The following is a 14,704-nucleotide window of genomic DNA, read 5'->3' as shown; positions in this document are numbered from 1 at the left end:
ATCTGCAAGAAGATGCTTTTATCCAAAGTGATTTACAAATGAGGGCAATAGAAGCAATCATTACCAACAAAAGAGTAATAATATAAAGTGCTGTGACAAGTCCCAGTTAGCCTAACACAGTTCACGTAGCAAGGATTTTTAAAATAATGAATAAAAAGAAAACAAGTAGATAGAATAGAAAAGGAATAGAGAATGTGTTAGAGGGTCAATAGAGTTAGAAAAGGAGTTAGAATAAAGAGTATATAGTAATATAATATAGTAGGCTATATCATAATATATAGTTTTATATATAATTATATAGTATATATTATTTAATATAATAAAGTTACTCTTATTTATAATCATTTCATCTGATAAATAAAACCAGACTCGACAGACTAATTCATTTTTAGTTCATTTCATATGTAAATTAGGGCTGTCGGTTGATTAAAATGTTTAATCTAATTAATTACATTATGTTTCGATTATTAATCTCAAAATAAATTTGACTCTGGAAAATACCCACAAAAGATCATTTAAAGCTATTTTCTGTTTAATGAGAAAGTAAGTATCAATTAGACATTACAAATAGTAGCTTTAGAAAGAAATATTGTATTTGATTCAACATAAAATTTATTACACATAAACATTTAGGCTACAACGGCCTATAAACTATGAAACATAAAAGATAATTTGAGAAAAATCTCAGTATTTTTTGTTGATACAATGAAAGTCATTGGTAACCAAAACAGCTTTGTTACCAGCAGTCTTCAAAATACCTTCTTTTAATGTTCTACAAAAGAAAGCAACTTTTTATTTACTGTCACATTTAAACTCGTGATATTCGGGAAAAAATCAGCACTGGTGTGTGTATAATACATGCTCTCCTTGCTCGTGTGATATCGTATATAAATATGAGACAAAAACTAATTTTTTGCAACAATATCTTGAATTTTAGGGCATAACGGCATTTATGCATGGAGTTCTTGTCCTGCATCATATTTGTCAACAGTCAACCTATATATAATTATGTAGGCCTACCATTTCATTTTATATTAATAATATTACTAAGAATCTGATGAGAAATGTTTAGCTTAAGATGTCTTTTCTTGAGCACAGTTTGAGGCATTTGCGGGATCTTTTCTAAAACGAAACACGCATTAGAACAACTGCAGTGTTCTCCTCTGTGAGCTCAGACCATATCAAGTAGCAGAGCCACTGTAAAGCAGCATTTGCATGCATGTGTCTCTGTCGCTCTCAGGACACTGCTGCTGTCCTCGGCATGCCCACACAGGATGTCCTTGCAGAAGCACAACTCACAGAACGCATCCCGAACCGGACACTCACAAAAGCACATCGCATTCCTTTATAAAGCACACCGCAACAATCAGATTCCGCGCTGGAGGAAAGAACAAGTTCAATGCAAAGTGACTGAGCTAAGGTTAAAGTACGTACCGGCTGACGCTGACGCCACGGAAGCCTGGAGACAGGAAGCGAGGATGCACGCGAGCAGATTTGAAAGTACTATCACATACATGATTCATAGCTGGTCTTTGGAATAGCGCGAGATTAATGCATGGATGCGGTGACTCGCTCGGGGCTCATTGTCCTTGATGGTCCTGATGCTGCGGCGAGTGAAGGCGGTGGCCAGCCCCAGATCTCCGCGAGCACGCTCCAGATAATGATGCGCCCGCGCAGGTGCCGTGCATCTGCCCACTATACCAGCTGATCCAGTCTACACTTATTAGCATAAGATATTTGGAACTATGTATGCATGAACTACAACTTTGCATAGATAAATATGTGTATTTATTTCACATAAACATAGGCTATATATTCTAATAATGCAGAGTTGTATACTAAATTTTGCAAGTTCAACAGTTCAAACAGAAATTAGTTCCCCAACCGCCCACCACCACAAAAAAAAAAAAAAAAGTGAACTTTTAGTTCCCCAAAAAATGAACTTTTGCAGCATTCCTGGCATAATACATTTTTGTTACTGAAAGACTCAGTGTGTTTGAACGACAATGCGACAATGGATCGGATAAAAAAAAAATCATAACCTTTTTTAGGATGAGAATGCTGACATTGTTCCGGTTTGTTAACCGTCTGTTGGTCAGCTGCAATGGTGTCTTATTGAGACATATATTTATATCATTTGATTAGGGAATTTGACCTTTAAAGTGCAGGCTAGAAGATTAAAACCATGTGTTATATAAGGTTGTTAGCTATTTCTGTTGGCAGGGAACAAAGACAGCAAAGGGAAAGGGAAGAAGAGGCCAGATTAGCAACAAAGGAAGACGTAAATCAGAGGAAAATAAAACTATGAATAAAAAATACTGTTTGTTAGCATGCAGTTCATTAATTAAATGCTGCTGTGGTAAAATAATAATAATAATAATACAAAAAATAAATAAAAATAGGTGTCCCACTTTGACAAGGTGTCCCAGGCTGAACAACGATGCATTGGGGTTTATAAATCATTTTAAGTCAATATTATTGTAATTAATGTATCTTCCTTTTTATCTAAATAGTAGAGTGGAGATAATTAGTTATTTAAAATGATATTTTTTCTGAGTCTAAACCATTTGGCATTATATTTTATAATGCTAACAACCAATTTTCAAAAGTGTCCACTTTTACCTTTATGAACCTTATATATTTTTATGTGACATCTATCTGAAAAATATGCATAATCATATCAGAATCAGATGTGTAAAATGTGTAATAATATGTTATGTAATATTATTATGTATCAAACGTATAGGCTATGAGATTCTTATAGATATTCTAGATGTAGGCAATAAAATCTATGTCTATGCATATGTGAAATTTTAACCTTAACCAATAAAGAGTTGAAGCTAACTTTTCTGGTCATTTTAAGTCTGAATAATTTTTTTTTTGGGGGTTTCAATCCTTATGAAACTTAATGAATTAATATACTAAACATAAAATATGCAAGACAACAAGAGCCAAAAAATAATTAAAACAAAATTCAGTTTAAAATGTTTTCATAGATGAAAACCAAAAAATACATAAATAATGCATTCCAGTGATGTTTACCTTAGTGGTTTTGTGTTCTCTAACAGTCCGTCCCAAACATTACAACATTCCAGGACATCCTGTTAGAATTATGATACCCCAGTAGAGCCACTGAGGCAATGATGAAAACAGATCCTGGATGGCTAGCCTGAGATTTTTGTGTTCAGATGCTGTCCATGACCTTAAAATATGACCCTTAACCAGCCCCTTCCTTCCAAGTTCAAATGCCTGCGCTGACCTCATTTCCACAGAACAGACTGTTTACTTCACATGTGCTCACAAGCCACAGCCATCATCACACCTTAAACATAATGATTATTAATTATACATGATTTAAAACAAGTCAAACTGTAGTGGCTGAAAGCATAACCAATAAGACAAAATATTTTACAAATGTTGAGAAATTTTTATGAATGGCAGTATTCATGAAGGCCTATGAGCTATTTAAACAACAATGTTTTAATTTAGCTCTACATCTGTAGTTCCTAAGCCAAGTTGATATGATTCTTTAGGGTCTTAAGGAAAAGTCTATAACATACTTTGGTTAAAATTTCTCAATTATAGTATAACTAAACACCTTATTTTACCCTGTCAAAATCAGATCTGTTTTCAGCAAGCCATTCTAGTCCATGTGGCTTTAAATGCAAATGAGCTCTGCTGAACCCACCCCTCTCTTCCGTGGGGTGACGAGCAGACTCTAAACTTCAGCCACGAAACGGGCTAACTAGCACATATTAGCAAAGGCGATTTGCAAAGATTCATAAAAAAAACCTTATACTCACTTCTTCTGTAGATGAAGCTGGATCACGAATGATTTGTGCAAACATAGATGCATTTAGGCAGATCAGGATCGGCGCATTCCCTTCAAAAATGAAAGTAACGTTAATACTCTGCATCTTCAGCAGTTCAGATGTCGGGAGTAAAAGCCCTGGTATACTTCACTTTCCACATTCCATTCCGTCTCGCGCACAGTTGCGTCCACACAGCTTTCAAAGTATACTCAACCGCGGATGAGCGCGGATGGACGAGCTCTACACATGCGCAGTACCACCTACTCGACTTGCACTATGTCTCAACATTCACCTCGCACATTCGCTGTTGTACATGCATGTACGTTCGCGCGGTCTCAAAAAATCGCCTGCACGTGGACGAGGTGTGCAGCTGTCCACAAGATGACGAAAATGACGTAATGCGGACGTTGCGCGGACGTGGACGGCCGAAGTATACTTTGGCCTTAAATGACAGCTGCTATATTCATTATTACATCCAACAACAAAACACCTCAATCGCTTGTTCTTGTCTTCCCCTGCACTGGAGTCGACACAATGGCGGACAACTCACAGCTCACTCAGGCCGGGTCTAAGGTAATACGGCCTTGTCAATCAACTATCGTGGGAGCGGTCTGTGCAGAACTACGTCATTCTGACAGGAATCTCAGAACAGCCTGATTTGAGAAAGGGGAATTTAAAATAGGGATTTAAAAAAAAAAACACTGGGTGGATTTTTATCATTATAGGATGGATGTGTACACACACTTCCAAAACACATTTATGTTCAAACAACATGTAAAGTGAATTTTGCATCCAATGACCCCTTTAAGGTTTCAATTAAATACATCCTGAACATAAAACCATATTGAACTGCAGCAGGGGGCAGTGGTTGCCCAAAATATAGATCTGTGTACTGACACATTGCAAAGATTAGAGCTAATTACAAACCACAGACATATGTAGGTAATTTGTATTCACTAAAAAACAGTGAATTCTCTGACTGCTGAATATCTACTAATGTAAGAGACTAGGTCTGTAAAATGCATTAACTGGTCATTAGACTGTCAGAAAAAAACTGAGTACAATAGCTTGTCACTGGGCCATTTCTGTGATGAAATGCTGAATTTTCAGCATCATTACTTCAGTCTTCAGTGTCACATGATCCTTCAGAAATCAGTCTAATATACTATATTCGAATGTATAATTATACTGTAACAAGGACACCTCAAAATAAAGTGTAACCAACATTACTTTTACTGTATCAGTGTTGAATATAGATGCGCTGCTTAATAGGCCAATGTTTTGTAGCAACTGATATATTTTATTCAGGATGTTTTCAAAAGAAGTCTAGAAGTTGCAATTACATTATAAATATACGTACTGTCACAAAATAAAGTATTTGTTTGTGCAAAAAAAAAGAACGCTCATCTGTTACGCACTGCTGTGCTGAGAGAGAGAGACGTGTGCACAGTCACTTCTTTCAGTTCAGTGCATGAGTTCATTTATCAGCTCTCTGAACGGCGTGAACTAAGCTGTACCAAACGACTGTAGTATATGACTACAATTTACACTGCTTTACAGCTTCCAACAAATGGGGAAAGCATCTGCGTAAAGTTTTGGGGGTTGCAACCTACTCTAGCGAACTACATCCTCGACAACAAACAAGGTATGGTAACTATTTTATTACAGTATAAGCCAATTTTATTTTATTTCACTACTTTATTTTAAAACTGCATTCTGGTTACAAACTGTTAGGCTAACGTTTTCCAGTTAAATGTAAGTTAACGGTTACCACAGACGGACTAAATGCATTAAACTCATTAAACAATGAAAGTCCTTCAATCGCTCTTTTTATATCAATTTAAGTTTGGCTTTGGCAACAAAAAATTAACGAAGCATATTTCTCAACTTTATTTTGCTTTGGAGTTTTTTGACGGTTTAGATTCATTAGAAGTAAAGAACTCAGTGAATGTAAAGTTCTTTGAGAGACTTAAAAAGGTGCTTCAGTGGCATCTCAACATTAAACCATGTTTTAGTTCTGATTTTATTTGGCAGGGCAGGCTATGAAAACATATCTGCTCATATTGCTCAAGTTTTGATTCATACTGCAGCGCTGTGTCATTATAATTAGGCTACTATATGAGTTGTTGCTCATTGCTCTATTTGCATGCAATGACAGCTCAGTTGTGACATAAGCTAATTTGTGTTGACACCATCATAATTGCAGTCACGTTTCTGAAAACAGATCACATTTCCAGAGAGAGAATAATCATACATCTCTCATTAGGATCATAAAGTCCTCTGGAAGCACATACGGAAAGATCCTGCTGAGAAATTCCTGTTGAGTGAGAGGTTTGTGAGATAGTGACAGAACTGAATGATAAAAACCTCCTGTGTGCATGCTGGTAAAACTCTGACCACAGACCCCAGTGCTCCGGCACAGAAAACAAAACAAAGGAATGATTTTATAAAGGGACAAAAGTGTGTGTGTTTGTGGAAGTGCCATACTCAACCCACATCCTTTCTTTTCACTTATCTTACCCTCTCTCTCCCTCTCTTTCTCATTCTACTGCGGGAACAATAACAGGGAAACACCCATCAGGGATATCACAAATCTTTTTGTGAAATCAACACAGGAATTATTGCAGAGGAGCTGAAGTCTGTGAGCAGGACACCGTCAGGTAATTCTCTAACTCTGAAATGTCTTTCAAAAACTGTGTTTGAATAGAGGCCCCCTGATAGTTGCAAAATCTGGGATCAATTTCGATCTAGGCCTACTCAGAGAGAATAAAATGTTCAATATTTTCATGTTGTAGACATAAAGTAGAGAGACTCTGTTATAAGTCTGTGTGTCTCTTAAAATACTGCTGTGCAATTCACAGAGGAAAATTGTTGCTCGGGTGTGATCCTTTAATAACTCAAGTGGCTTGATCTGTTATGTTTCGAGTCGACTATGTCCTATCTATTTCCCTTTACAGTCTTAAAATCTCTTTGAAGGAATAAGAATGGATACAAATGAGACAGTTGTTGACATACAGTAAACGTATTGAGCTAAAAAACTATTTTAACTAAACACTTATGTTTGATTGGAGACTTTAGTACCTTGGTAAATACGAGCGCAGTTTGAAACATTGTTGAGATATGTGTATTTTTTATGTTGAAACTCAGTTTATTAAGTAAAGGTTAATACTCACACAGTATTACAGTAATGGTTTACTTACAGTATCAACTGTAAGTTTGTAAGCCAAGTCCCCTGAAAAGAGTAAACACTCTGTGGTGCTATCAAAACATTGCTCTGTTTGAAACCTATAGGCTCACTGGAAATACATGCCTCTACCAACATTTTTGCTTAACTCCTTAAACATACATATTCACTGCAGTTTCCAGCTGAAATAACAATAGAAACAGTAAAATACCAACAACTTTTATTATTTTGCTTGTAAAGGAATACATATTGAAGTAAGCATTCATGATATAGTAAACTTGCTCAGCAGCTCACCTGGTGCAGCGCTTGGTTTGAGTCCTGTGAAACACAAATCATAATAAAAGAGCACAAAGACTTGAAGAAGCAAGCTAAAATGGCATGGCTGCTTTAGCAAATGCATTTTTATCTCACGTTTGCTTTGGTTAACACTGTCGGTTAGGTTTATGTTAGGGTTTAGAGTAGGTGCTGTTATTGTTGTGGTGTCAAGGTTGGTGCTATCAAGTTGTTGGTGCTGTCAAGTTATTTTCAAACATGATAGAGCATTAAACTTCTAGCACACTCACATTTACTTTCCCTAAATTTTACAATGCGTACAACAACCAACATAATAAAATTTTAACCTCACTCACTTTGAAAGTGTCGGAAAACGTGCAAGAAGCAACATTATATGAAAAGTTAATTAGCAAAAACTCATTTATTAATTATTAATTTTCATAAATCATGTTTTTTATTGTTATCGTGTTTTTATTGTGTTTTATTGTGTTAGTTAGCTGTATTTTTTTAGTTATTACTATTTAATCAAAACAACCCAACTGCAGTTTGAGCTATATTAATTGGAATGCAGTATAAAAAAAAAACATGATTTTGGAACATTTTTAAAAACGGAGTTATCTGTTTTTTCAAATTATCATTTTGCCACAGAAATATCGCCACAGTTCTCGAATGAGCATTGGTTATCTGTTTGTTTGATCATCCCAAGCAGCCCAACACTAGCATTGGCTCAACCAATGGAGTGACAATGGGTGGAGCTAACTGTTTAACCGACCAATGTCAAGTGGGGGACTCAATTTCCACTTTATGCAAAAATCTCCATTTGTTCTCCATTTAATCTCATTAATCTCACAATAGATATTAAAGAAATCTTATTTGTGACTTTTCTTTCCTATTTTGTTTATAGAATGATGACCCAGGAAGACGGGGACTATGTAAACGACACTTACGAATACGACTATGGATATGTGGAGGAGACCAAGGCTGAAGGCTACACTCAGAGAGAAGCTCTTCACATCATATCAGTGATCATCTACAGCCTGGCGTTTACTCTGGGAGTAATCGGGAACGGCATGGTCATCTGGGTGACCGCCTTCAAAAGCAAACGGACTGTGAACAGCATTTGGCTGCAGAATCTGGCCATCGCTGACTTTGTGTTTGTGCTTTTCCTGCCATTTTCCATCGACTACGTGCTGCGAGACTTTCACTGGCTCTTTGGGAAGACCATGTGCAAGCTGAACTCGTTCGTGTGCACCATGAACATGTACGCCAGCGTGCTGTTTCTGACCATCCTGAGCTTGGATCGCTACATCTCACTGGTCCACCTGAGCTGGTCGGAAAGGTATCGAAACATCCGGAGGGCCTGGTGGGTCTGTGCACTGATTTGGATCACGTCCTGCTGTCTAAGCTGTCCGGCTCTGATATTCCGTGACGTCATCCAGCATAAGGGGAAGGTTGTGTGTTTTAATAACTTTCATGATGAGAGCATTCACATGATAGCAGTGAGACACATTGCGATGGTGTCACTGCGCACCACCGTGGGCTTTCTGCTTCCGTTTGCAGCCATCACCATCAGCGGCGTTCTGCTGGCTATCAAGATGCGCCAATCCGACTCTGTACGCTTGACCAGCTTCTCCAGAACCGTCTCTGCCGTGATTCTTGCTTTCTTCTTGTGTTGGGTGCCATTTCACACATTCAGCCTGATGGAGCTGAGTATGCATCACACCTCCTACCTGCACTCTGTGCTCATCGTGGGCTTCCCACTTGCCACCAGCCTGGCCTTCTTCAACAGCTGCGTTAACCCGATTCTGTACGTACTGCTTACCAAAAAGGTGCGTAAACTAGTGAGGAGGTCGTGTTTGAAGTTCACCAAGAGCTCACTGAGGGAGCTGAGTCAGTCTGTGTCTGCGACGGAGTTAGACTCGCCACCGCCCAGCTGCTCTTCTGAAGAACCCACGGCCAACTCTTCCGTCTGATCAGCTCAGCCATCATCCCTGAACTCAACAAGCTTTTTGGCTTTTAGCTTTTGAAATGAAACTTCTAGAGCTCCAACTGAACTCAAGTAGGTTTTGACAAAGTGGTTGGGAAATACTGGCTTTCATTTCTTATATAGCACATTACAGTAAATATGTATTTAATGCATCATCTATTTTATGTCGTATGATTTAAAAAAAAAAACATATATAGTTTTACCTGTAACCATAAGAAATGAATTAATTTACTTTTCTCTGCAAAGTATTTCTGAGAGGAAGATGAATGATAATTTCAGCTCTGTTTGAAAGAACTTTGTTTAAATTTAAATTTAAATTCATTTTACTTATTATCATGTCGTTTGGATGCACTCCACTGAATCAATAATCTTGCTAATGCTAATGTCTTAGAATTATACTGCTTTATCTATAAATGATTAATTAAAAGCAAAAATAAAATCAAAATCTAAAATCTGAGTTACAGTGAGGAACTTATAATGTAAGTAAGTTGGATCGACGGTTAAACATTAAAATACTCAATATTTGTGTTTCAATAGTATAGCCTCAATATGTATGCATGTTTTTAGTGTGAAATATCACTTACCAACCTTTTCTATGTAAAGTTAAATCCAATTTTACAACTTTGTTGGCATGACAATGAAACTTAAAACTCTAAAACTACAAAAATGAATTTTATCAGCTTTTAAAATCTTTTAGCCTCATTCACTTCCATTATGCCTCATTATAGCCTTATGGGAATGAAGGATGAGTCAAAAATGTGTCTTTTTTTGGGGGGGGGGGGGGGGGGCAGTATTATCACACAAATGTTGTTGACTGAGCTTAACTTGTATTAAACTTTGTATATTTCTTGTAAGTAAAAACTGAAATTTTGAAACTATATGACAGGTCACATTTTTACCACATACAGTATTTAGTATGATGATTAATCATGTAAGTCAAATTTAGTTCTGTTTATTTATAGAAATATATACTGCATAAACGTAAAAAAGCAGCTGACAAAGTAAAAAAAAAGAAGAAGAAAAAGCACAGAGCTGGTAAAAATGTAGCCTAATTTAAGTCAAAGATACAACAATAAACAGGCCAAAAAAATCGAATGTCATATGTCATTTTTATCAAGCTTGTTTGGGACTGATGATGCTACTGAGAATTTTCACTTCTGCTTCTTGTTTTGTGGAATTAAGTTTGTTTGAGCCGAAATGTCTGTTTCAGTAGCGTCAACAGAATTGTCAAAATATTGTCAAAACCTTTAACAATCCCTATTTTTTCAGTCCTGTCCCAAACAGAGTTTGAATTGATTCTAGGACAGGAGAGAGTATTTTACTTTACCAGAGAAAAAAAATATATATGTCAAAACTATAACCAAAACCTTTTATTTAAGCTCCATTTATTTCCAACATATCGAAGTTTAGTGAATATCCACACAGAAGTTGATTGTGGGGTTCCCCTGTGCTTGTTGGAGTTACACAATCATTAGATGTTAGCCAAATTTAAAAAGGAGGAAGAAAAAGAGCCAAACAGCCAAGACACAGACAAAATACACTACATACAAAACCTGAATTCACAAAGAGCCGCTCGACACTGTCCCATACATAACATTAGACAAACAAAATTCAGCAAGCGGCCGGGTTTTGCACTCTACAGAAGAGGCACTAAGGAGCACATTTGTATTCAGCCCACATATGGTGACAAGATTTACATCTGTTTAGAGTTTGCATCTCCTCACCCTTATGAAAAAGAGTGTGTGTGCAGTGCAATGAAATTGATTCATTTAAATTTTTAAGATTAAGTTAATCATTTCTACACGCATTAGCTTCACCAAGTGTTTTCAAAAAGGTTTCTCAAACACTCCCCTCACCTACCATTGGTTGTTCAAACAGATAGTCCCGCTCCCAAACTTAAGTTACAAGTGTTGGCTGGTCAGGCAAACGGGTTGAAGGTTAGAATAACTAATAAATAACAAAGCAGCAGACTGTGACAATGGAGCAAGATAAGCCAGTGTTCTGTTCTTATCATGTAAAGTATTATTTTCATTTAGTACTGCACATTCTGTCCTGTTTTTGAAAACTGTACAAAATCTATGCCACAAAATACTGGACATGCTCTAAGAAAAAAAGTGACGCAGCTCCTGAATTTGCCGGTGAATTCTGCAACCAAATGCAGGAAATTCCATTACATTGTCTTGATTGAAATCTGGCAACGAAATGGAGGCCAGATTTCCAAGTTTTTCAAGGTGAATGAAGCAGTATTTTTTCTACAAATGTATGTGCCAAAGGAGAAGTCTTGAACGACAACTGGAATGTTGAATGACAAATTTGGCCTTAATTGGAGTTTTCAGTCTTATGACAGATCTTTGGTGCTTTACAAAATAGGGCTTAAAAAGTTTTTCATCTTCAAGAATTGCTCAGCCTTTAGAAAATGTTGATCATCAACTTCAGTAGGTCAGATTTAATATTGTGTTGTTTGTTCTATTATTTGCAATTTTTTTAGGGGGTTTACAATTTTTTACAAACTTGTAACCAATCTTCATAAGTAACAGGGCTGTAAATTTGCCTAAATGAAGTTAATAGGGTAAAGCTAGTTTGGTCATTTTGGTAACACTTTAGAATAGGGAACACTTATTCACTATTAACTACGACTTTTCCCTCAATAAATTCCTAATTTGCTGCTTATTAATAGTTAGTAAGATAGTTGTTAATTTTAGGTATTGGGTAGGATTAGGGATGTAGAATAAGGCATTAATATGTGCTCAATTACTACTAATAAATGGCTAATATTCTAGTAATATGCATGCTAATAAGCAACTAGTTAAGAAACCCTAAAATAAAGTGTTACCGTAATTTTCTGTTTGTTCGTAAATTAATATTCACCATAAATTGAAGCAGTGAGTAAAGAATAGAATTGGTTTGATCACTTTTACACTTACTTGGTTTACAGGCTTGAATGATTATGACAATACAGAAATGTACAAGTGGTCCAAATAATGTTACAGTTTTTGTGCTGGACAAAATCATGCAGTAACAGGGTTGCATGCAAAATGCAGTTTTTATCAAAATGATGATGCTGTATGATTTTCATCATTGGATCATCATTGGAAAACATCTGCTGTGTACCATATTTGTGGAATGTGCAGTTAATTTGAACTTTCTTAGTTTCCTTCTGAGAATTCTTGTTTCTGTGTTCTTTGTTTTGTGTTGGGTTCTTGAGTCTTTGCTCACTGTCCACAAATATCATTACTTCCATTACTTTCACAGATCTGTGAGCTGTTTTAGTACTTACATAACATTGCAATAAATCATTTGTGGTTGATTCATGGATACTGTTAATAAAATAAAATAACGAGAACAGCAGAAAGATCTGGAATTGGACAATGCATCTAATTTGTTTGTAATTTAACTCAACTTTTTTAATGTAAATGGCATAATTTACCCCAGATGGACCACATTTTTGTCTTATGTCATGGCTCACATTATTGATGGTTAGAATTTCAGTGCTTATAAAAGCTGAAAACTGCTTCAGCTTACCTCACTGTCCATTACTGCTGTGAAGTACATACTTCACTTAAACACTATTTTGTGCACAACACATACATTTAAACCAAATGATCAAAGTATGAGTGAATGACAGAGGAATATTATATTCCCAGACGTTTCCCAGAGTCTTGAGACACACATGGACCACAAATGCCACAGTTTCCTGAGAATGATTCAGTTGGTGTTGTGCTTGAGCTTTCTAACTAGCAAACTGCCTAAATATTTGTTCCCAGATTTTTGATATAAAAAGCCAAAGACGTTAAAAAAGAAATATTGTAATTTTCACTTTATTCTAACTAAAATTCTTTTTGTATTGTGATTTCAGCATCATGTTGCATTTGTTGAAGCGCGCAGTGGGTGGTGACCCCCGCGACCCGCAGCAATGGTAATGATTTCAACATGAGGGCATTTCAATGCACTGCAGGTCTAATCTGTGTTGGTATCTCTACTGTAGGATTACCTGCATGCTGAGTGAAGAGCATTGTGATAAAGCATTATTGCTTTACAATAAATAAATAAATGAATAAAAAACATCACATCAGTAAACTATCATGGGGTGATGCCCTGGGTGTTTTGTATGGTTACACCATGAAGTGAAGTAGTAATAAAAAAATGAAGAATACTTAAGTGCAAACTGAATATAATGTTTTTGGACACTTGTATTAATGTATTTATAGTAAGTGCAGGTAGTTCAATTTAAGATTATTGTTTTGATCCACTAATTTTTATATGTTACTTCAGTAACACTTTATTTTAGTGTCCTAGTTACACATATTAGAAGTACTTACTATTATAATGACAATCAATGATGCATAATAACATGCAAGTAACTCTAAGCCAAACCCTAATCCTAACCCTATGCTGTGAGTAGTTAATTAATATTACTCAGTACTTAAACGTATAATTACACTGTAACAAGGACACCTTAAAATAAAGTGTAACCAAAGATATATCAAATATAATGATTCAAGTACTTTTGAAGTAAAACGTTTACTTTTGAATTAAAATGTATTATTACAAAATGCATTTTTAGTACTTAAGTGTAAGTTTAAGTGTACTTAAGAAACAGTCATGAAAGTGGACTGTCTTCAAGAACACTTTAGTGAATATAAATTCATACGATAACATCTGCAAGCACGGTTTTTCTTAAAAATATGCTTTTAAGATTTGAAGTATACTACAAGTGCACACTGGATGCATGTAATTGTGTCTGTAGCTGCTGCTGAAGGGTGGATTTGTGTGAGTCAGAACTTGTGTGGGTCAGTGTTGTTGTTTTCGATGATGTGTGGAGCAGCTGCTGAGTTCATCTGGCCGAGGTGCTTGTTGATGGAAATTCTTGGCAGTAGGTATACAGTCTCACAGGAGAGTAATTCATGTTTACATTCCTCCTACAGTCCTGTTAGACTGCTACAGATAAGCAGGCTAGTCTTTAAAATATAGTATGCATTGTATCAATGTGGCATGCAAAATTACTGGTCCTTTCAGCAAGTCTCTTCACATCCCTAAAGCCCCACCAATTCAGAGACAGGAATGTTGTAAACATGTCTTTAATGAGTGCTTCCGCTGTTGAAAACTTCTGAATTGAACCTGAATGTTGATGTACTGTATAAGTGTGAAAATGTATGTGAATTCCCGGCTGTTTCATTGGAGATGAATGATACTTTCAATAAGGAGTTTTTGCAGCAATGCTATAGAAGTACGATTACGGGTTCCCCAAAGTGAACGTTTCTTAAAATAGCTTTATTTATTTATTTGTTTGTTTCTGTTATGTTAATGTGAATCTAGAGAACCTATTAATCTAAAGAACCTTTTTCCACTAGAAAGAACCTTTAGTTGGTTCCAGAGATTTTAAAGCTTCTTTTTGGAACCTCCGATGCAACTGCACTGATAGACCTTATATACGGAGAGTCTGGACTG

At 36.2% G+C, this 14,704-nt stretch overlaps 2 protein-coding genes across 2 annotated transcripts in view; one reads left to right on the top strand and one right to left on the bottom strand.

The window, feature by feature from the left end:
- LOC306875700 (disintegrin and metalloproteinase domain-containing protein 23-like) overlaps nucleotides 1-1,516 on the bottom strand; it is a gene marked incomplete at both ends in the record, with an annotated part of 36,004 nt that extends 34,488 nt beyond the window's left edge. The window contains one exon of the mRNA XM_079426401.1: nucleotides 1,435-1,516. Within this exon, the coding sequence (XP_079282527.1) occupies nucleotides 1,435-1,516 (82 nt within the window). The remainder of the gene's footprint in view (nucleotides 1-1,434) is intronic.
- Nucleotides 1,517-5,221: 3,705 nt separating this feature from the next.
- Nucleotides 5,222-12,599, top strand: LOC306875810 (chemerin-like receptor 2). Its single transcript, XM_079426555.1, has 3 exons — nucleotides 5,222-5,457; nucleotides 6,379-6,472; nucleotides 8,174-12,599. Exon 3 carries the CDS (start codon nucleotides 8,175-8,177, stop codon nucleotides 9,240-9,242), a length of 1,068 nt encoding a protein of 355 aa, XP_079282681.1. The 5' UTR covers nucleotides 5,222-5,457; nucleotides 6,379-6,472; nucleotide 8,174; the 3' UTR covers nucleotides 9,243-12,599.
- The last annotated feature ends 2,105 nt before the right edge of the window (nucleotides 12,600-14,704 follow it).

Source organism: Barbus barbus, assembly GCF_936440315.1.
Source record: "Barbus barbus genome assembly, chromosome: 10".
In the NCBI taxonomy this organism is placed as follows: domain Eukaryota; kingdom Metazoa; phylum Chordata; class Actinopteri; order Cypriniformes; family Cyprinidae; genus Barbus; species Barbus barbus.
This window is presented reverse-complemented; position numbering and strand designations above follow the sequence as displayed.